The sequence below is a fragment of the Cyclospora cayetanensis genome, unplaced genomic scaffold, assembly GCF_002999335.1.
Source record: "Cyclospora cayetanensis isolate NF1_C8 unplaced genomic scaffold, CcayRef3 CcayRef3_contig_94, whole genome shotgun sequence".
Taxonomy (NCBI): Eukaryota; Apicomplexa; class Conoidasida; order Eucoccidiorida; family Eimeriidae; genus Cyclospora; species Cyclospora cayetanensis.
In genome coordinates this window covers 43,944-66,613 of record NW_020312768.1, presented here as the reverse complement: position 1 = coordinate 66,613, position 22,670 = coordinate 43,944, and the positions used below count along the sequence as shown (strand labels likewise).

At 56.6% G+C, this 22,670-nt stretch overlaps 2 protein-coding genes across 2 annotated transcripts; one reads left to right on the top strand and one right to left on the bottom strand.

Annotated features, from left to right (window-relative positions):
- Positions 1-1,164: 1,164 nt before the first annotated feature.
- LOC113147029 lies at positions 1,165-6,012 on the bottom strand. Its single transcript, XM_026336137.1, has 2 exons — positions 5,668-6,012; positions 1,165-2,400 (listed from the first exon to the last, which is right to left on the bottom strand). Exons 1-2 carry the CDS (start codon positions 6,010-6,012, stop codon positions 1,165-1,167), a joined length of 1,581 nt encoding a protein of 526 aa, XP_026191922.1.
- Positions 6,013-6,262: 250 nt separating this feature from the next.
- Positions 6,263-19,856, top strand: LOC34623450 (the record flags this gene model as incomplete). Its single annotated transcript, XM_026336136.1, is given in 18 exon segments — positions 6,263-6,280; positions 10,217-10,263; positions 10,446-11,468; positions 11,712-13,031; positions 13,140-13,906; positions 13,944-14,113; positions 14,116-14,148; positions 14,287-14,655; positions 14,875-16,281; positions 16,473-16,552; positions 16,660-17,473; positions 17,610-17,740; positions 17,887-17,965; positions 18,178-18,288; positions 18,676-18,846; positions 19,088-19,300; positions 19,559-19,627; positions 19,746-19,856. Coding segments are annotated over 18 exon segments (6,933 nt in total), but the record flags the coding sequence as incomplete, so codon positions are not given.
- Between the last annotated feature and the right edge of the window lie 2,814 nt (positions 19,857-22,670).

The following is a 22,670-nucleotide window of genomic DNA, read 5'->3' as shown; positions in this document are numbered from 1 at the left end:
TATTAGGGCTGGAAAGTACACATCCTTGTTGTAGCGTTCATCGTCCTTCATCACACCCCTCTTCCTGCAGCATCCGCGAAGCATACTTTTGCTGTGTGTGGCATCATATTACTATTTGTCTCTCGTCTTTGTAGCCCTCTATCTCTCTGTTCGCTCCAGAATCTGAACCTCTGCCTACCTACCTGCGCGGGTGTCTGTTATCTCTGACAGTGCCCAGCGATTGCACTTCTGAAGCGCATAGAGCACTTAGCTAGAAAGAGGAACGTTGCAGCTCCCTACTTTCTCTCGCTGTCCACTAAAGCCCCATCCAAAACTTGAGCTGTTGGTAGCACACGTATCCATAACTAAGAATGGTGCTGTAGCGGAGCAGAAGACGTCAAAATCGCCGTTTCTAGAGCTTGTACCCAGAGGTTCTTTCATTGTATTTGCTTGCTATTCCTGGCGGCGCCTTCATCGAATGCTCTATCGACTCCGCTTCGGCTCTGCTATTTTCAGCTCTCCCCAGGCCCCACTAGACTAATACCGAGTCATAGAAAGCGCTTTGTTCGCTGCGCTGCTTTAGAATCCTCAATCGGCCTTTGCCAACCCTTTGAGACTGCTGCCACCAACCGACCACACAGTTCCGCCTCCGCCGCCTCCTCGCCCTCACGCCGCTTCATGAGATCGCGTTGATTTTTATTCATGCCACAGTCCCATGTGCCCCCTCAGTGTGACTGCCTGCGGTGTCTCTTCCCTCCCCCCGCCATCTCTTGAGCTGAAATTGCCCATCTAGCCAACTAGCGGTGTCTAAGGCGACTTTAGACGCACACACACGAGGGCAGCAAGAGCCACACCAACGGCTAAAAAGCATCGTGTTCTTCGTCAATCACTAGCGCGTTTGTGCCAAAGGAGCGCCTCTAGTCGGCTCAGGGTTTTCCAGCTGGCTTTTACCCCTGAGCGTCACGCGGGCTGTCCTTCTGGCTTGAGCCACGCTGGCAAACACACCTCCCCAAACCACCCTCTGTCCATACACTCCGCATACAGACACAGACGTACACACATACACACAGAGACACAGAGACAGCGACCCTTGTAGCACCTGCAGCACCGCTGAAGCGCTCGCTTGTAACCGCGTATTCGCAGGAGGTGACCTTCCTTTCCAGACACAGACGTAGAGGCGCCTCCCTAGCGAGGAGGACAGCCTGGCTGTCTGTAAGTCTGCACTGGTCGGGCTAGAGCAGCTGCGCCCACGAACGCTGCATGTCTGCTGGTACTGCTACTGCCACTGCTTGCAACTGGTCTGCTTCCCCTAGAGAGGGCGGTCGGCTGCAAGAGCATCCGCCGACGTCTCTGGATTTCACGCAGATTCGAGCGAAGCAGCTTGGCAATGGAAAGCAGTACATGTCCGTTCAGGAGAGGACGCGCAGAGGTCACCCCATCAGCCACTGTCACGGCGATTACCTCGAGGTACAACGAATCCGAAGCGGACCCTCCTGCATTCGAGGGGGGTGTATCCTCAACAGCCCTTACAGCGGGTGCTGCGGCGGAAAGTCTCAAGATGAGATACTCCCTCGCACGGCCTTCTCCGCGAGACAGCCACACCTCCGCAACAACACGACGTTGTTGCTGCTGCTGCTGAGCGGTCTGCTGTCGCGGCTGAAAAGCCCCCTCCCTGCTGCACTGCTCCTGCCGTCCAGACTCCTGCTTTCCAAGGGCCTGCTGCTGCTCAGTGTATGGACGCCAGTGCGAGGTGACGCAAAACGGCAGCAGCTCCCATCTCAGTGGTCGGCGCAGTATTACGCCTACCATGGGTGGCGCTGGTGATACTGCAGTTGCCGCTGTTGCTGTTTTCTGCGCTGCAGCAACCAGCCGAACAGGCGGCTTCCCTGATTGCGGCTGCAATGGACTTAGCAGCTCCTTTTGCAGCGAGAGCAGCAGAGCAGCACACGTGTCGATATCAGACGGGCTGTCGCACTCAAGGGGTACTCGTGCCGCAGCGACAGCGAATCCCCTGCTCTTGTCGTGCACTAATTCGTAAGTTTGTTGGAGTTGCTGAGCCCGTTTTTCTCGTTGCAGCTCCCCGCCGGAGAGGATGTCGTGGACTGCCCTGTACACCTCAGCCTGCTCCGCCTGCTGGTCGGCGTCTGGCGACATGTGCTGCTGCATCTGCTGCTGCTGGAGTCGGTGCAGTAGGAAGCGCACATGCGCGTCGGGGGGCTGCATGAGGAAAGAGGGAGCTGCAGTAGGAAGTGCAAGGCCGTCTTTGTGAACCCTATGGACGACGACTACGGCAAGAAGGGCGGCTGCAGCCGCTGCTCCTACCGTTGCCAACGATCTCCTCCGAAGAGCGCTGAGGATGGAGTTCCCTGCTGCTGTAGCGCTGAGCAGCAGCAAGCTGATCCGATCTTCGCTCCCTTGTGGCTTGCGCACCCGGAGAGGCCTGCGTCACTGAGCTGCCGCGAAGACGCTGCCGCCCTTGCTGCTGCTCAAGAGCTGCAGCTCAGACGGCGGCGTAAAGAGGAGCATCAGAAACAGCAGCACCGCCGCCATGCAGACGGCGGAAGGCCGAAGGCTGCTGCCGTACAGGCGTCCCCCCCTCCCGCCTTCCATCGTTTCAGTGCTGCACCTGAAGTAGAAGTAGAAGTAGTAGACAGCCGCGGCAGCAATCGCCAGCTGTATTTTTATTTCATAAATGAAAGAAGCTGCGCCCGAGCAGCAGCACCACACCCGAGAAGCGAGCGCAGTGCACCCGCCCTTCTCCCGCTGTACCTACAGTCCCCCGGAACCATCGACGTGGGGGCCCCCCTCCTTCGCGAAGGAGGGGGGGCCCCCCACCCCCATACGTCGCGCTGCTGCTCCTGAACGGAAATAAATGGCGAAAAAACACAAAAAACATCAATAGCCATGCGCAGCTTGAGAGGCGAACGTGTGCGACGCCATCTTCTCCATTGCTGGGAATCCTAATGCGCTCCACAGAGGCAGACGTTCGACTTCTTTCGCCGCTACACCGCCACAAGTCGGACGCCGCCTAACTGACGCCATGCGCCTGAGGGGCCCTCTAGGGGCCCCTTAGGCGCATGCGCGCTCGCCGAAACTGCGCATTCCCATCAAGAATAGCATCATCGCTCTGCACCCTGCAGCTGCTGTACACAGCTCCTGTACGCAGCCTGACCCCCCGTTTCTCCACTCAAAGGCCAGGAGCGGTGCAAGCAAGCGTCGCAAGAAGTAGAACCATACAGAGCAGCCGCTGGCAGTCGAGCAAGGAGCTCTCCAGGATGGAGTTGGCAAGCCGTGGACTGCGACTGCAAGAGGGCTGCTCTTCACAGACACGCCTGCTGAGCAGGTTGCACTGGTGCTGCTGTCGAGAGCAGCGGCAAAACAACTTTCTTCTGCCTCCCACGGACGGTCCCTCTGCGCTGAAAGGCGGCATCCTCTTCAAGCAGCCATACTCCTGCTTCCGTAGCTGCCTGGGGTACAGCAGGAGCGGAAGAACTGCCGAGAAGAAGATGCTGCTGCTGCTGTCGCACAGGCGTGGCTCCAACTTGCAGCCGCAGTCGCGTCTGATGCTGCGCGGTTCTGCTGTTGCTGCATTCAGCACGCAAATACGCAACAGTCGTGGCAGCAGCAAGAGCAGCAGGACCAACGAGAGGAGCAGCAGAAACAACAAGAGCAGTAGCAGCAGCAGCAAACAGCAAACACGAAAGCACAAGCGCGTTTCCATGGAACGGCCGATACGCAACCCTTTGCATCCATCAGCAGCCACAGTTTCGATCAACTCTGCGGCTGCAGCAGGTACCGATCTCATCAAGTCTGGATCTCTGTACACCCCAGAGAGCGCTGATGCGAGACTCCTTGCAGCAACTGCCTGCCTGTGCAGACTGTATGCCTTAACGAAGGATGCGCAGCTCATGGAGAGGTAAGACTCCGCATGCTACGGCGTCTCTGAGCGATCCTCAGAATCCTTTGCTTTGCCCTGCCTTGCCCAAAGTGTCTCCTTTCTTTGGCTCCAGAGGATCGCGGCAGCAACGCATGCAAAGGATGTGCCTTTGTTGTCTGCAGGTATGCGCGTCGGGGGTTACTCCTGGTGCAACGTAGCACTCCAAAACAGCAGTCTTTGCTGCTGCATGCGCTATCCAAGTCCGTCCTTGTGCCGCAGCGCAACACAGAGATCAGCGAGAGCAGCTCGACGATCTCCTTGCCCTTCTTGGTGCTCTTGGCTTTGGCTTCGCGTTCTGCTGCTGCCTCAGGGGGACTGCTCCCCCGCTGCAACCCTCAGGATTTAGCGCTGCTGATGCATGCGCATACGCGCATATTTGCGGCGTATGTACAGCAGGAGCAGCAGGTCCTTGCGCAGCTCGATTACCAGAGAGAGCGGCTGCAGCGGCGGGAGCGGCAGCTGCTCCTGGAGGGGCAGAACGGAGCAGCAAGACGGCGGCAAAGAGACACCCAGAAACGCAAAGAAGGCCATGTCACGGAGCTGAGAAGTGAGCAGGAGGAGCGGCTGCAGCAGGAGGAGCGGCTGCAGCAGGAGGAACGGGAGGAAAAACGGCGAGAGGAGCAGCGCTTAATCCATCAAGGGCTCTACGGGGAGCCAGGGGAGGCAGACAGCGAGTTGCTTGACGCCGCGTCTGCTTATCCAGTGGCTGCTCTGGCATTCGTGCAGCAGCTAACCGAGGAAATTCCCCACAAGCTCCGCTATTTTGAGCAGCAGCAGCTTTGTTCCAGCAGCAGCAGCTGCGTGGTGCTGCTTCGCTCGTTGCTGCTTCCAGCGGCAGCAGCTGCTGCTGCACCAGTCCTTCTGACTTCCGCCAGTAGCACCCTTGCGCTCAGCAAACCATCCGTTGCTGCGGAGCTCCCTGCTGCCGCTGCTGTTCTCCGCTGCATGCCCTTGCTGCTCATGGATATGCAGCAACACGCCTTGGAGCTGCTGCCGTATCTTGACGGGAGGGGCGTTGCCTCGCTGACGCAATCCTTTGCCGCCGCTGCGGCACTAGGCGCCCCAAGAGACAGTCGCAGCAGAACAACAAATTCCTTGTATCACTACGCTATGGTGTCTCTGGCGGATAGAGCGCTGGAATTGTACCGAAAGCAGCAGCTCATGCAGCAGCAGCTCTTCCTGGTTACGCACGCACTAGCGGTTGGGCGTGTCTCGCACCCAGAAGCCTTGCAAGTGACTGCTGCTGCTGCGGCTGCTGCTCAAGGAGCAGGCGAGAGCAGCAGCTATGTAGAGGCTGCAGAAGCAGGAGAGCTCAAGGGATACCAGGAAAGCAGCAGCGTCAGCTTGCGCTTGCTGCTCACGACGTGCGTCCAAAGTGGTGCCAATTGCTCGGAAACTCTGCGGGAGGAGGCTGAGCGGCGGGTGATTCAGGTATGGCAGAATCAGCAGCAGCAGGAGCAACCTCAGGGAGATGATGCCTGTCTAGGCAGGGAAAAGCTGCTGCTCCTCGCGAAGGCCCTTCAGCTGCTCTATCGCGTGCCGAACTGCAGCGCCGCATTGGCTGCTGCAGCCTCTGAGCAGTTGTTAGAGGTGTTGCACCATGTGCAACATCAGCAGCAGCAGCTAGCGAGTACCAGCAGTAGCACATCCCTTGCCTGTCTCAGCCCGCAGCTGCTGACGATAATTGTGCAAGCGGTTTGCGCGATTCAGGAAAGGTTCTCACCAGCAGTCGAACTGCAGCAGCAGGAAACTGAAGCAATAATAGAGGCAGGCGTCCTGAATACCCCGCACAGCACGACGCCAGCTGAGCAAGCGGAGGGAAGTACGGCAGCATCAACTACAGAAATGAGTCCGGAGTCGAGGACTACAGAAGTGCTGTTGCATGCAACGGTGCCGCCCTCTTCTGTGCGAGGCATGATGACAAGTGCACAAACAAAAGCTCTTTCGCCCTCACCAGAGGCAGCAGAAAAGATAGCTACATGTCTGTTTGAACTACCCGTTCTCGTCTCTCGGCAAATGCTGAGGTGTCTGCATGCGTTTTCTATTGAGGCTGTCGTCACGGTGCTCTTGCCAGTTTTGCTGATGCAGAAGTACATGCGCGATGCTGTCAAATCCAACCCCACGCTGCAGCAGCAAAGGGGTTGGCTTCAGCAACAACAGCAGCTCTTGCTCTTGAACCACAAGATGTTTTCTTTCGTCGATGGCGCTGTTGGTAAAATGCAGCCGCTGCATGTTGCCCTGGTGGCTAGAGCTGTTGCTGCCGAGGCAGTGGAACACGCAGAGCAGCAGCAACTACGGCAACAACTACAGCAGCAGCAACTACAGCAGCAGCAACAACAGCAGCAGCAACAACAGCAGCAGAATGTGAGCCCTGACAGGCAGCAGCTCCTGAGGCGGTTGCTGCGGCGCATGCGAGTCACCATTAGCCAGCAGCGACAGAATGAGTGTCTTGCCACCAAGGCAGCACTGCAGGAACTCGTGGAGGGCGGCTTACTGCAGCAGCATTCTGGCTGCAGCAGCGACTTCGCTGGCAGTAACTTCGCTGCAGCACCACAGCCAAAAGACCTGAGGGTATATCACGCCTTGCTGCATGCAGTGAACCTGCGTTTGGCGGAGCTTGCTGCCCAGCAACACCAGCGAGGGGGGAACGAAATAGGTGGTCCTGCTGTCTTTGCAGCACTGCCTGGCGAGGCACCCCTTTCCCCAGCAGCTGTACTGCGTCGGATGCGGCAGCAGCAGCTCCTCCCGACAGACGATCGCCAGGAAGAAACGCACGTGCAGTTCAGAGACTCGCTGGAGGAACTCGCCGCGCGGACAGACGCACAGCTGCAGCAGCTACAGCAGCAGCAGCTACAGCAGCAGCAGCTGTTGGGTGGGAGTGCTCCACCCCAAAGCAAAGGCAACAGCGGCAGTGCGTCTGTTGCGGAGCTTTTGGCCAAAGATAGCTGTGGTTTGCAGCGTCTAGAGGAGGAGGAGCAGCAGCAGCCTTCCCATCCATGGCACCAGCCACCGCTGCACACGCAACAGGAGGCAGGCGTTGCAGGAGGGAAAGCGCAGCGGGAAACTGGTCGACAGCCCAGAGGGAGACGAAAGCGTGCAGCTCATCAGCAGCTGCTGCGGCAAGACGACGATGAGGCCCCGCCTCCCATAGGGGCAGCAACAGCAGCAGAAACAGAAGATCTAATAGGAGACAGCCGATTGATCGTGCGGAGTGGGGTGTTGCAGGCAGAACTCCAGCGGAGGGGGGAGTGTCTATCTGCACTGCCGTTTGTCGACTTTGATGGCCAGCCGCACAGCCGAGGGTAGCAAGTGCCGACTCTGAGAGCCACCTTTCGTGTAGCGTTCGGTAAGTATGCGTAGCTGGCTGTGCCATTCTTGAAGTCCCTTTCGGCAGTTCTCTTGTGACTACAGAGAGGGCCTATTCTGTAGCTCTCAGCAGCGCAACACCGAGGTCTAAAGGCTCTGTGGGTGACGCACACGCATGCACTTGAAAGAAAAAGCGCGGCACTGCAAAATGTCTGCATTTTTCGTTCTTGTGCCACCCCAATCTCCGGCGATTTTTGCTTCCGCTGACTTTTTACCGCCATCATGCTTCAATCGAAACAGCCGTGCTGCAGAGAGCCTTATAAAGGCTGCTGCCGGCCAGGAATGGACAAGCTCGGCGTCCTTGCAATGAGGCGTCTGTGCTGCCCCGGAGGAGCGTTTATGCCATCTTAGTAGGAAAATGCGGAAACCTCGCTTGTGTAACAGAAAGCCAGCTGCGTTGCAGCCACAGCTAAGGATTGTTGCTGCTGCTGTACCAGCTGTAGCCTTTGCAGCTGCATGTTCATGAACTCGAGCGAAAATACTAGCAATTGTGGTCGACGTATCCGCAAGAGCAACGCGTGCTGAAGTTACTAGTTAGCGAGAGAATAAGCACCGGATGTGGTAGACCGACCAGTGTACGAGGGGCCAGCAGGCCATGGGGAAGAGGTCAAAGAGTATACAGACAGTAGAGAGCAACCTTAAGGGGGAAGAGATTAAAAAGTGCAGCCTTAGTTGCTTCTGCATGCGTATGCACAGATGCCTGTAGAACCGGACATGCTGAATCAGCTGAGGCTCCAGCAGCAACAACAACAGCAGTCGTACAGCAGCAACACCGAAGAAAGGACGGCACTCAGCACCCGTGTAGTACACCCACAGGCTGCTGGATGGCAGAGGGGGTCGTTGCTGCAGCAGAACAAGGGAGAGGCACAGGGAGGCAGTTGCTCTTAGAGAAGTGCAAGCAGCACCGAGGAGGGAAGGAGAGCAGCTGAAAGACACATGCCGCTGCAGAATTCGTCACACGCTAAACTGGGCAACGGTGTTGCAAGAGAGGAGTCGACTAGACAGAGGCACAGGAGTCAGAAAAGGCTGTCTTTAACAGCTGTTTACTACCACCTCGCGGGGGGAGGTATCAAGTGCTTACGCACACAGTGCTTCGCTGCAACAGACGTGAGGGCAGAAGAAGCTCAAGACGGGATGAGTAGAAGGAGGAAGAAGCAGTTGCATATTGCTGGGGTACAACATCAACAGCATAGATCACCTGCAGATTCAGCTGGATTCGCCAGTGGCAGAAAGCTCCCGTTAGCTTCTTCATGTCCCGCACAGTCTGCAGCCTGCGGCCAAAGCATCGAGTCGGGTGTATCTACGTATTCCAAATTCTTGAACTCTTCTCCCCATCGACATCCCCTTCATGACTGGCGTTGCAGACACACCTTTTATGGCTGCTGTCTGCCTTGTTAGTGCTCTTAAAACTGTTTTCTGCAGGCACCATTCATAGCTTACCAGGCAAAGCTCGTGGGGTGGCCTAGTCTTAGAGCCTCCTCCGCGACCTTCATGGCGCTCGAAATGAAGCCTTCCATCGTATGGCTCTTTCCACACTTTATTGTTGGCTGTGTGCCTCCTGCCGCCTATTGTTGATTTTTTCGTGGCGTTGTCTTGAAAACTGCCTGCTACACATCGCCAGCTGGACCTGCCAGCTCAGTCTTAAGTGGAACTACTCGTCCGTATGATGCTTGCTTTGCAGTTTCACTTCTTTAGTAGGCTGCGCCCTCTCTCTCTTTCCTCTCTCTGTGTCACTTGTCCTCTCTTTTCGTCGCCATATCGGCCTCCATCCTGAGCACTGAATCCGTCAGGCAGGCAGACAATGGGAGCCTCTCTCGCTCTCTCGAAGCCTGCATGAAGCTTCCTCTTCTCGCTAGAAGGCCGTTCAGTCCCCCCGTCTGCCTTCTTCTGCCCTGTAGACCACGTTAACCTCTGGCACCCTCCTTCTGCTTCTCTTCCGTCGCCTTTTCTTCCTCTCACGCCGTACAGCTCGTGCTCCCTGGTTGCGTGTGTCTGTGTGTTCCTTCCTCCCTCCCCTTGTCGGGGTCGTTCATTCCACCGGCTGTCGATCGATGTCTTTCTCGAGCTCCTGTGCGACTGCCCCTTATGCCGCCGTCTCGATCTCTCCCAAAATGTTATCCGTGCAGAGACACGCGCTTTTTGTAGCCGCGCATGTGCTCAAGCTGCAGCCGTTGCTCTTTGCACTGTGCGCCCTTCGGAATTTGCTGGTAGTGCTCCGTACATAGGGGCGGTGTCGCGCAGCGAACTCTGGGATGACGCGAAGGCGATCCGACAGCATAGAGGTGCACAAGATAAATACTGTATCGTTAAAACGCTTTCTGACTTTGTTTCAATGGCTCGCTCTGAGATGTGTCTGGAGATGGCTGCTTTCCGAGCATGCAGCCGAACTGCGGCAGCAGCTGCTGGGGCAGGACCCTCTTGAAACACGTGGCAAGAACCAACCAGCAGGAAGGAGAGGGAAGATCTTCTACAAAAAAACAGCGAGTTTCTTGATTTTTGTGTTCCTGCCCTCTTTTTGTGCACTCGGCTGTGCCGCTTCCTACGCGTAAACCTCCAGAAATACGGGCTTTCAGTAGGACTCGACGCTCGTTCAAAACCCCCATCCCTTTTATGATGCGGTTTGTGCGTTACACGCAATTTGGGTGCACGAAATGACATAGATCCTGGCGTGGAGGAGGGCTGTGGCGTGCAGCGGATTCAACGAGCCAGGCTGTACGAAGCCGCGTTGCAGTAAAACAGTTGCGGCAAGACAGATTGCAGCCCTCCCCCATTCGCTGGTGCTGATGCAACAGCAGCAGCAGCTGCTGCTGCTATTGTTTTGTGAAGCCAATGACCAATCCCTGCTATATTTGGGGGGTGGAAACTCCACTGCCTGTGGGTATCCCTTGGGCTGGCAGCTACCGCTGCGCCTCCTGCAATGGGAAGCAAGAAAAGCAACGCCTCTTGGGTATTGATCTTCCGCCGAGTCATCATGTTTCCCTGTACGCGCACTTGTCTGCCGATGTGCTTCTGCTGCAGCAGCTACAGCGGCTGCTGCTGCTGCCGCTGCGATGCCAGCTGCTGTTGGGGTGTTGCTGCTGCTGCTTCTGACCGTGTTCGCGCCGCTGTTGAGCTAAGGGTTTCAGAACCTTCCCTGACGCCTCTGCTGTCTTTGCTACTGCAGCGAAATTCGGCCAAGAGAATTGCTGATCTGGAATACAAGTCCTCCTGATGTGCCCTCCGTGGTGGGAGACACAACGGGAGATCCTGCAGTCATTACAACACACGCATCAGCAGAAGCGGCTGTACAAAAGGCTGAGGCGGAGGCGGCAGCGGCAGCTCGAGGACGTCTGCTTGCAAGAGTGCAGCTGTTGCAGAGGCTTAATGTTGCTACAGCTGCAGCGTGTGCCTTTGCTGATGGCGGCTCTTCCAGATCCGTGGAAGCAAGCGGGAGCAGAGCAAGCATTGTTCTTGTTGCCTTTCTAGACGGAAAACAGCAGATTTTATGCCTTCGCATACATTTTCGCGTAGGCTGTTTCACAGCTGCTGCTACGCGGGAACGCCACGGCCTACAGCTGGATGAGGATGCACCTGTGACGGGTGTCTATACAGCCTGTCTCTGTTGGTGCCTGGATGACGGCGGAGCCGCAGTTGCAGGAAGAACCAGTGCTTTTCCTCGCATAAAGAGGCGAAGAGGCTTGAATTCTGAAGCCACTTCAGTGTCAGATGAAAACACGCACACTTCTCCTGGAAAGCTGCAGCTTTCCATCCTCGATGCAGAACGTGCCCTGCTGCATCGGGGAGCTGCGGCAGCGCCGCTGCTGCTGTGTTTCCCCGCAGTTTCGGGGAGTCTGGATCGTGGGATGCTTGCTGCGTGCTGTTGTGGCAGCAGCAGAAGTGCTAAGGAGGGATGCTGCCCGCTTCACTCCAGCGGCGGGGGCATGCAAAGGGAGGAACCAGAGGCAGCAGCGCACTCTGGCGTTTCCAGTAAGGCGTCTCTTTGGGAAAGCAATGGTTGCGTGTTTTGCGCAGATGACGCCGCAATGCGGGATGCTGACTCGCAAGCCTCAAAACTTGTTGTAGGGAGAACCCCCTCGAGTGCTGCTCCACCCCTAAGGGTGCAAGAACTGGTGGTTTACCTCCCGCATGCGCTTCAGGAGAAAGGCGCCTCGCGAAGCGATCCGCGATTTCCCACCTGCGCTTTGCGGTGCTTGGGGAGCAGCCCTTCTTCTGTCTCTGGCTCGTTCGCGAGGATAGCAGCAACTGCTGCTCTGCTTCCTCGCGCAGTGTCTGCTGCTGCTGCTTCCCTCCCTTTCTGGCTGGCGGCACCGAAGGGGCAGCAGCGGCAGCAGCATCTCCGCCACGAGGAGTCGCTGGCGATCGTTGCGATTGCACCCGTCCATCAGACGAGGCTGCGAGTCTTTTGTGCGTTTTGCGTGCTGCGACGGAGCTGCGGAGACACTGCAGCTACCCGTGCAGCTGCATGCAGGAGTCTCGAGGAGACGCAAGGCGCGTGGCTGCTTCTGTTGAGGCTTCCAGAGGGCAACCCCACTGTTACAACACTTGATGCAGTGCCTCTGGAAGGCGTGCTCGCGCCGACCTCCGCAGCAGCAGGAGCAGCAGAAGACTTAGCTGCCGCATTGTGGATTAGCCCTTGCGGCAGCAGCGGCTGTTTGCTTGTTTCGCCTCGAACGCTGCTGCGTCTTTCCTTCTACACAGGTCCTAGGATGCGTCTGGCAATCAGTAGACGTTTCGTGTTGCCTGCAAGGGTGGCGGCAGCCGCAGCTGCAGCCTGCGCTCAGTGGACAGAGCCACGAGGGTTCTTTTCCGACAGCACGTTGTGGCTAGCTGCTCCCCAGCAGGCTGAGCAGCAGCTTTCGGGGGATGTGCTGGCTGTGCAGGTGCCAGGAGAGGGCCCTCTCCTTCTGCCGGAAGTCTGCCTCCTGCCCCAGCAGCTGCAGCAGCAGTGGCGCCGCTTTCTGTGCTGCACGCTGCTGATGAGCCCTCCCCCCTCCATGGTGACTGCTGCGGGAGAAAGCAGCAACGCGCCTCCGCAGACACTGGAGAGAGAGGTTCAGCTGCTGCTGCTGCGCGTGGCGTCACGCTGCGTCAGACTCATGGGGAAGGGGATGTTGTGTCGCGCGCTGATGCATGCCCTGCAGCCGTGTGGTAATCTACCAGCCGACGCTGACGCTGGCGAAGGCGATGACGAGACGGAAAGCACTACTTCCTCCAGCTGTGAGAGCTCTAGCTACTACACGGGCTGCAGCGTGGCTTCGGAGACTTCCTCGAGCGCTTCTTCCGTGAGCAACAGCTGGAGAGTTTCTCCGCAAGACGGCGTCAGCTGTTCGAGTGCACATCTAGTTTCCCGTGTGGGGATGCTCTTCTTCGCCAGCAGCTGCTGCTCCAGAGATCTCGCGTCGTTGCAGCAGGCAGTCGGCAAGGCTAAGGCGGCAGAGGGGGAGTGGGAAGTTGTCTTGCTGCAACGTGTGTTGTGGGAGCTCACCAAGCGGGCAGCTTCGGCTAATGCTGGAGTGGCAGAGAAGGATACGGATTCAAGAGACGTGCCAGCAAAGGAAAGCTGGAAGGCGCAGACTCCTGCTGCATCCGCTGCTGAGATGTTTCGAGCCGCCGTCAGTGCTTCCGTGGCTTTGACGCTGTGGCTAGCTCACCACCAACAAATCGAACGACAACAAGTGCTGCCGCTGCAGCTAGGAGCATCCGAGGTGTGGGGTGCTTTTTTTCTGAAGCAACAACAAGCTCTCATGAGAAGAAGATGTTGCTCAACAGACGTCTGCACAGCAGCAGCTTCTGCTGCTACAGCAGCAGTTTCTGCTGCTACAGCAGCAGCAGGAACTGTTTCTTGCGCCACTGCGGCATGCAGTTCTGATGCTGCTGCAGCAGTTTCTGCTGCTGCAGCAGCATCAGAACTGCATGCCGCAGTGGAGTCTTGGCCTTCTGCTGCTGCCTTCCCGCCCGTGCCTCAGCAGCAAACGGCGCAGCAGCACGACGCTCACCACTCTTGCGCGCATGCGGAGCAGCAGCCGCCATGTCTATTTGCCAGGGATGCGGCCTGTGCAGCTCTACTCCTGGTGCGCCCGTCCGGTGTAACTACAGCAGTGCATCCTCGCCTTCAACCTTCCGAGCGAATGCTGATGCAGCTCCAACCGCTTGTAGCTGCTTCGCAACAGTACCTGTTGCAGCGCCTCCTGCCGCGGGAAAAGTTTCTTATGGACTTCTTCCTGGCAGCCAGTCAAGAGAGGAGGCAACACGCTTCGCGGAAACTGCTGCTGCTGGATCACCTTCAGCGCCAGCAGGAAGCGGAGAGCGGCCAGCAGAAGCGTCTGCTTAACGACCCTATTTCCATTCTTTGCAGCCGTCTGCTGCGTCGGGGAGGCACTTTCTCTGCGTTTCTTCACAGCTGCAGCGCCAACATGGAGGCCGTTCAAGCACGAGCGCAGGTGCAAGTGCAGCAGCACCTGCGGCAGCAAGAACGGCAGCTGCTCGATGTGCTGCAGCAGCTACTGCGGCTTTCTCCCTCCTCGCGATGGCGACACCTGCTAGTTGGGGCACTGCAGCAGCAGCTGAGAATGCACGAAGTCGGAAGCGTCGTGGCTGCTGCGTCTTCTACAGCAGCCGCATTCGGCCCAACGGGGGGATGCGAGGCATTTGCTGCATACAGCGCCTTTGTTGAACAAATGTGCAGCAAGGCGCTCAGCGAGTGCAGCCACTGCGTCACTGAGCGTCGTATTAAAGCGGGCACTGCCAATGGCGGCGCTTTGCAGGAGCAGCAGCAAGAGCAAGAGCAGCAAGAGCAGCAAGAGCAGCAAGAGCAGCAAGAGCAGCAGCAAGAGCAAGAGCAGCAAGAGCAAGAGCAGCAAGAGCAAGAGCAGCAGCAAGAGCAGCTCTTGCTGCTGCCCCTGCAAAATTCTCCGCGGCTTCCAACGGCCCCTCTACCCGCTGCAGCGAAAATCGTTCGCACATTTTGCCCTCCTCCGAGTGAAGGGAGCACCCAGCTGCTGCAGCGCGAGAGAGGTTTCCGGGGAGATGCTCCTGGCAGCACTTCTGAAGAATGTGCTGCTGCCGTGAGGATGTGTTTCCTCCCCTTCCTGTTACCCTTAGGATGGAGAGACTGGTCCTGTTGCGACTCGGTGGACGTACAGCCGGCTCACCAGAGGCAGCAACAGCACCAGCCACAGCGACCACAGCAGCGAACGTCGCGAAGCTGCTCGCTCATGCGCTTCGCTGCAGGAGCAGAATGCTCCACTCGAGCAGACGCGATCGTAGGAGAGCTCTTGGAGAAGGGCCTCTCTTGGCAGCTGGCACGAAAGCAAGAGCAGCTCGATAACAGCTCCCTTCTCGAGACTGAGCTGCTGCAGGATGCACGTGAAATCGTGAGTCTTACGCGCGAAAGCATGCGCTGCTATTGCCGCAGCAGGAGCTGCTGTGTTGCTGCTGCATGCAGAGGCATTCCAAAGGCTGCGATTTTCTGTCTTGACTGCGCAGGCCTGTTGGTTCAGAGGGCTGTGTGCGGCTTTTCGAGACGGCAGTGCTGCTTTCGAGCCGTCGCCTTTCTTCTCCACAGCAACGCACGCGTTATCCTGCGATGGCAGCAACAGACGAGGCGTCTCGATGGCGCCGCTGCTGCTGCAGCACTGGCAGCAACAGCAGCAAGACGGTCGCTTTGGCTTCAGCGCGGCATGCGCCTTGCTGAAGACTCTCACGACGACGTCTCCCGCTGCTGCGCCTCGCGCAGAGGTGAGCTTTGTCAGACTGCCGGCTGTGAGCATGCATGCGTTGCTGCTGCTTCTGCTGCCGCCGTGGCGCGTTTCGCTCGCAGCGCACACCCCACGAGCTCCTTGGTCGTGGCTGTTTTTTTCACGCAGGTCGAGGAGGCGTGGTTGTTGCAATCTCCGCACAAGCCGTTCCTCAAGAGGGAGCTGCAGATGATGCGTCTCTCGCTGCGACTTTGGCTGGTGCTCCAGCCTCTGAAGCGCAGTTCGGGAGCCTTCGTAGACATCCAAGAAGGAGCTGCGTCAGCAGCAGCGAGAAGTGAAGAAGCCTTGCGCATTCTGCGCGAATGCGTTGACTTGTATCTTGACCATGCAGCGTTTCAAGGAGGAGCACGCACAGAAGCTGCTGGCTACGCCCAACGCGCGGAGCTCTGGCTCCTCCTCGCACAACAAGCCGCCGCTTTCTCTCCCCACCTCGTCCTTCTTCCAGTGCATCGATACCACCATCTTGCAAGCGACCCTCGTGCTGCTGCTGCTGCTGCCGCTGCCGCTGCCACCGACGTCGTGGGGCCCTCGCTTCGAACCGAGTTGCTGCAACTTGCCGCTGAGGCAGCAGCAGCAGCAGCAGCAGCAGCAGCAGCAGCAGCAGCAGCAGAGCAGCCTGCTCCAGCAGCTCTCCGCGATCTCGTGCAGCAAACGCGACGTCGTGTGGCAGCGGCTTTCGTGGAGGATGGCTGTATCCGGCAGGCGCTTCAGCAGCTGCAGGCGTTGCACGAATGCGAGGATGCGGCGGGGAGAGGTCTGGTGGTGCTCTTGCTGTTGCGGCTGATGCTGAAGTCGCGAGTGCTGCTCTTGAAGGAGGGAAGCGCAGCAGGAGCCCACGCCGCGAGAAGCGGCGTGGGCGCCGCTCCCACCGCGTGTTGGTGTCACGCCTCCTCGAGTTGTGCAGCTGCGAAAGCAAAAGGGGAAGCACCTCGACGTCCATCCCTCTCCGCAGCGGAGCGCAACGCTGCAACAAGCGCAGCACTGGCAGAAGCAGAAGCAGCAGCCGCAGAAGCAGCGCGCTATGGGGCCGTTGACGCGCTCTCGATTTGCCGCGCGGCTGCCGCTGCGGCGAGAGCTGGAGGCAGTTCTTCTGCAGCGGCAGCAGTAGCTAAAGCTGTAGCTGCTGCAGTTGTTGAAGCAGCAGCCTCGCTGCAGCTCTCTGCCGTATCCGCTGCCTGTGCAGCTGCCGGAGTGCAGGCACAGCGGCTGCTGCATCGTGTGGCGCTGTGGCAAGACTGCCCAGTCGGAGTGTCGCGGGCAGCTGCAATGGTGCGTCTGACCTTTTTTTCGCAAGTCTGAGTGCTGCAGTCCTTGTCTGACGTTCTGCTGCTTGCTGCTTTGCTGACTTGTTGACGCTGCTCACAACGGGCTGATCAGTGGGTGGTCAGCTCATTTGCTTTTGCAGTTCAAGTTGTGTGTGCGAATTTTCGTAGCTTCTGCTGGAATGGCAGCAAGAAACAGGCGCTGTAGAGGCTGCCGCGCGCCTCTGCCTGCTGCAGGCAGCCGCTATCTGGTGCGTTGGTAGTTTTTATCCGCATGGTTGCTGTTTGTGGATGTGGTGTATCCTCTGGAGTGAGGAAGGTCCTTTCTGTGACGTCGGCGCGTGCTGTTTTGTTTCAGGCTGCAACTCGTCTCTCTGCTGCCACAGCAGCAACAGGAGCAGCAGCAACAACGGCGACAGCAACAGTTGGAAGCAGACGTCTTGGGCTGTTTTCCGCAGTGGTTGCTTCAGGCTGTTGCGGCGTTGCAGCAGGAGTTTGCAGCCTCGCAGCACTGGCACTGCATGCAGCGTTGCCAGCTGGAGGGGGACGCAGAGCCGGAAGCGCAGCTGCAAAAACTGCAGCAGCTGCTGCCGTTCATATCGCCTATTTTCGCTGAAAACGCCACAGTCCAGCAAAAGCACAAGGCGCTAAATGCAGCAGCAGCAACTCTACTGCCAGATCTTCCCCCAGTGCCAGAGCAGCAGCAGGAAGGCGAAGAGCAGAAACAGGCAGAAGGGCAGCAGATGCAGCTCTGTCTCGCCCTTTCTCGTGTTGCAACTTTGAGCGAACGCTGCGCAGAGTTGTTGCAACAAGTGCCAGGGTGTGTGCTCACTGTGCCCCCCATGCTTCCGCTGCTGCTCTTGCCGCTTGACTCTGGCGGAGCTGTGCGCTTGCCTCAGGTTCTGCTGCTTCGCGCACACGTCTGTCAGCCTGTCACTCCCCTGTCCTCGCCAACGACACAGCCGCGGCTAGAGGAAAATCGGGGGAGCGCTAATTCCGCGCGCTGTCTAGCCGCGTCGAATCAACACCTGCTTGCTGCCTTCCCCCCTCAGAAGCACCGACTAGAGCGGCAGAGCCAGGTGGATCGCATGCAGTCACTGGACGTGGATGAAAAGGAGCAAGAAGCTCTAAGTGGCCCTCAGGAGACGCTGGAGAGGATATCCGTCTCGACTGTATGTGTTGCGTGGCACTCCAATCCGAATTTCGTTTTCGCCTTGATACTTCTTCGGTCCGTGCACCTACAAGCTCCGGCACTCCGCCTGCACTGGAGGGCCGCTGGCTGCTTGCCTTTGCTGCTGCTGCATGCAGAGCTCTGACGCCAACGACTGCAGCGAAGGGGGAGAGGAAAGTATCGTTCTCCCCTTGGTGGAGGATCAGCGCGTGCAGCAAAGCTGCACCGTCTCCGCTGTCACTGCGAAGCGGATTGCAGCGTTGGCGCGGTGCGTGAAGGCTGCAAAACTTCAGTTGGACAGACATGCACAGCGTGAAAGCCTCATGTTTTCTGCACCGCCCTTGCCTGCTGCAGCTCCTAAAGGAGTCAATCTACTCGCACTGCTGTTTTTTTCTTTCGCAACTGTAATTACAGGGCACAAGGCATCCTCGCCTCTCTGGATGGAGCAGCCTTCTCACCGCTGTTACCCCCCGCAGAGACTGCAGCTCGCCTTGTGAGTTGCGCCGGCTGCACATGCCACCCTTCCCGTTCTCCCTCTCCTCCATGCCGTCCTGCGTCACTGTTTACGAAGGCTGGTCGCGAAGGAGGTGGCAGATTGCCTGCACATCACGCCGCCGCCGTCCTCCGTGGAGCTGCCTGCGTTGAAACGTGCTTCATTTGGTGCCTCTAAGCTCTCTGCTGGCGATGTGGCTTTGTTTCGAGCAGGCCTTCTGGGGGGAGCTCGCTGCTGCAGTGCGCTTGTGCAACATTTGTTCGCTGAGTCTTCTTGGCGCGTTTCATGCCTTCGTCTATTGCGCCATAAGGGCCGCTATGCAGGTATGCTCGACTTCTCTCTCTCTGTCTCTCATCTCCGCATCTTGTCAGCGTGTTTCGCAGTCATTTGAGCCGGCTACTTTCGTGCAGAGAGGGGTCATGCACAGAGCTGAGCAGCTGGGGGCATCCCGCGTGTTGGATTTTTCCGACTTGTGCTGCGTTTGAGCCGTATTTGTACGGGTATGTGTTTTGAACGACCTGCATCACTCGGTAGACGCCTCATGCACTCTCCCGATTAAGCGGATTTTCACTGCCTTACTGCTGCAGAAGGGAGAAGATCTTCAGCAGCCGCATGGGCAGTACCAGGCGCATCAAGCAGAGGAGAATCGATGGAATCAGCTGCTCGAGCAGTTGGACAGCCACTGGAAGCGTCTGAAGCACCTCTCGCAGCGTCGCAAGCATGATGCATCCCCTGCTGAGAATGGCTCTGCATCATCAGCTGCAGCAACCGCCGCTGCAGCGGGAGAAGTCGCGAACTCTCAGCGCCTCTTTGCCACACTGCAGCAACAGCTGCAGTCTCTCGCCTTTATGCTAGGCCCGCAGTGCATTCCCCCCCGCGTTGTGCGTCCGTCTGCTGACCTTTCTGGAAGTGCAAAACAAACGCGCCTTGCAATTCTCAAAAGCCACTCTGCCTGTTTCGCATGTGCCTGTGCTACATGCTGGAAGGGCACCCTGCCACCCAGGCCTATGCGTTTTCTCGTTCTAAGGAACTGATAAACTCTTTTTTGCCTCCTGACGCGTGGAGAATGTGCCTTGTCAAAGCTGTCTGGGTGGCTCCATGCTCCGTTGTTGTGAACTGCAGCTGACGTTCTTACAGGAAAAGCTGAACGAGGAGTCAGGGAGTCTTTCGCGATTGCCCGACCTCCTGTTGCACGGCCGGCTGGAAGCAGCAGTGGCTCTGGTAGAGACGCAAGTAGCAGCAGTCACATCGACGGTTGACAGCAAGGAAACGGATACAATGACGCGCTGCGAAGTATCACGGGAAATTAAGCTGCAGGCGGCCACACTCGCTCAGGTATCCTACGTTTCAGTTGAAGGCATTCATCTGTGCAAAAGATAACACGAGTTGGTCTTCACGTTGCTGCTGAGCTGCTGTGTGCAAGTTTCCTATGCCTGTCTGTCTGATTTAAGCGCGTGCACTGTCTTCTTTTTGCCCTGCAAATCTCTGCCACAGTAGCTGCTTGCCCTGGATGCATCATGGCATGGAGTCTTTGTTGAGTGTTGCGTTGCTGCATGCATTGTTGTGACTTGTGCTGTGTTGCGCTCGTTGCAGCTGCAAGCAGCAGTAGCTGTCCAGCGGCCCTTGCTCCTGCCACGCCTAGAGAACGCCCTCCTCACCGCAGTAAGTTTTGAGTCGATGGTCTTGGAGGCGATGCTTTGGTGATGACTGGCACTCTCGTGCATTTATACATATAATGCAAATCGTAGTGCCTTTCCTCTTTAATCGAACGTGTTTTCAGGGAGACCTTGTATGCGCTGGTGGTGCTGGTGGCTCTGAGTGCGCTTCCCTGGAACAAGCATGGAGGCGGCCATTTGCTGCTGATGAAGGGCATACATCGAGGAAGATTTAGGGGGGTCTGGATTGCTAGGGCAAGTTCATGAGCCTAAAATACATCAAGCAGACGCGCTTATCGGAACTGCAGGTAGTCAGTCGACGGACGCTAATGCTTTGAGGTTGGTTGGCGAATGACTGTAGCAGGTCTATACCGAACCGCAACACGCCAATATGGAGTCCGTTCAATCTACCACTGTGTCACCTCAGCGCATCCATCCGTTTCTGTCATGTTCCTCACAAAGGACATGACAGACATTTCTTCATGTCCGATAACATTTCGGTACCCCATTCCATTTTCCGACATTGGCCCTTCCTATCTCCTAGCTGCTGCCACATTGTTGTAGAACAAGCTAGTGCCAGTGTCTTAGCTCCCGATGAAGAGAAAAACGTGTGTCACTTGCCTATTCAACACAGCACTGTGGCATCTTCGAAGTGCGGGCACAGAAGCTTTTGGGCTCATGCAGTATTTCGCATTGGATGTTCGCATCTGATACCCTAGAAATGCCTTGCAAAGACACTACCTGACACTCTCCCCTAAGAATAAAAACAGCAGAGAGCTGACAATGTTGGCATTGCATCCAGCGGCATCGAGAGGTGTCAGCGTCCGTCTGAGGGACAGGAGACGTGCTGTTAAGCCGGACAACGCAAATAGGAAAGCAGGAGGCAATGCGCCGTTGGAAATATTAAAATTAGTCTACTCTCCGGTCACTTGCTCTTCTGGCAGAAAAGCCTGAACTTTATTTCAAATTCCGCAGGAAGCTACTCTATCACAATGCTTCCATACTAAAATTGCATTCAAGAGCTGTGCGAGCATATTTATTTTTTCATAGCCCTAGATAAAACCCTATAATGTAGATTGTCTATTCATAGGCATTACCAGTCTGGTGGACGGCAAGGGTATTAGGGCAAGAAAGCGCAGTAGCCCATGAGTAGAGGATCTGCTGGAGCGGAACGATTAAACAAGAGGTAATTAGGGTTCCCCTTGGCCAAAGAGCTGCCTTTTAAAGCCGCCATTCAAGAGAACACAAGAATATACAATTGCATAAAAATGTATGAGAAGTCTAGGCTAAGATCCCTTCATTGGTGGAAGCCTCCGCTCTATCAAGACGGGGAGCGCTGCATCACGTTTCGAAACCAGTGCTCATAAAGCGTGTCAGTCTAATTCCTGATGGTGTACCGACACAGTCAGCAGTGTGGCGCCTAGGCACTTTGGTCGGAGAACAGACGATACGGCATAAAACCGCCACTGGTGCTGCCAAACACGGCGCGTCTGGGCCTCAAACTTGCCCATTTCCCCCCGGCGCAAAGCTGTGCTGGGGATTAGATGGGAGCTTGCTTCGCGTACGAAGTGCAACGAAAGCTTCTCTCCGGCGGCAAAAGTTCTATGCCATGATGGATCTCGATCCAAGCGAGGCAGCAGTGAGGCGTTTGTACAGACAACAGAAGGGGTTACTTGTACGCCAGCTATCACCTTGTTTAAGAGGGAAGTACCTCAGATACTGGCTAATGCAAACGGATCAATAATAAGTTTGATGGCGTATGGGACCAGGAGGAGGCTTTGTGGTGAATGTGCCAGCGTTGCTGAGAGGCTGTGGCTCGTACATTGCAGTGATATAGAACCAGGTGCATCTTCTGATGCCACCAACACAAACTTACTTTCGCTCTTTTACTATGCAATGATTCGGGCTTGTTGCAGCGAGTCGAATACGAAGGGTATAGAGTGGTGTGACAGAACGCTTAGCCAATGTGGTAGCGCAAATTGTGAGGAAGTCATTGGTGCCAAAATTCAGTCGCTGGGTGAAAATACGGGAACACCATTGACGAAATGGCGAGCAATGACCATGTGTCGGGTACTCGAAGTGGTTTTATGAGTGGATGCTTCCGTCATCAAGTAGAACACTGGGCGGGAGTGGTGCAGCACTGTTGGATTCTTACTCGAGACAAACGTCAATGGTGAAACTGAACACTTGGGAGGCACGAATTTGGCTTAAAGAGCAAAATACCCTAGCTAGAAAACAGAAGAGGGGCATCTTGTAAAGGCGGAACAGGCCATTGCACTTTATAGGATAATGTGATGAACACATTGCAAAAGACTTCCCCAGCGATCCAAGCACTAAAAGCTGGAAGGGTCTCTGCAGCAAATGCAAGGGCTTAAGGCTTGGCCCAAGAGGAACCTATTCCACAAGAAAGGGGTAAACGTAGCACTCAAACTCACCTTTGGCACTTGGGGAAATGTAGGGTGTACAGGGCTTCGGGCTGTCAGTCTAGGCCGAGATGTGCAGGTTAGTGAGCTCCTAGGCATACGTATTTTATTGGACACCTGATATGCGTTACCCCGATAATAAATCAGTCAGAAACAGCAGACATCAATGAAGATGGCCATTTGAACACGTCCCTGGGGAGAGTATTGCTGAGGGAAACTAGCACCGGGTTGTCGCAAGGACGCAGCTGGCGAAGGTCGCTCCAACTCAAGTACACATAAATCGGCTGATGGCCCAAGCAGCATCGAGCATACAGAAGGTAAAGTATTTACTGTCCTTTTAGCACCAAACGCTTCGTTCTTAACCTCTAGGACGGTAGATGATTCGCTCCAGTCAGTTTGAACAAGCGAATAGAGTTGTGGCTCTGCTCGGTCACTGCGTGTTGTAGTAACTCTGGATCAAGTACTGGCAGATAGGGTTCTAGAACGAAAAATCTTGGCAAGCGCTCAAATGGAAAGTTTTTAAAGCCAAACCAAATGCCTTACCCGCCTACGGTGGGGTTGCATCCCACACGCGTTGAGAAAGGTCATTCATGATGGCTATATGCGGCTGTGGCTGCCGCATATCCC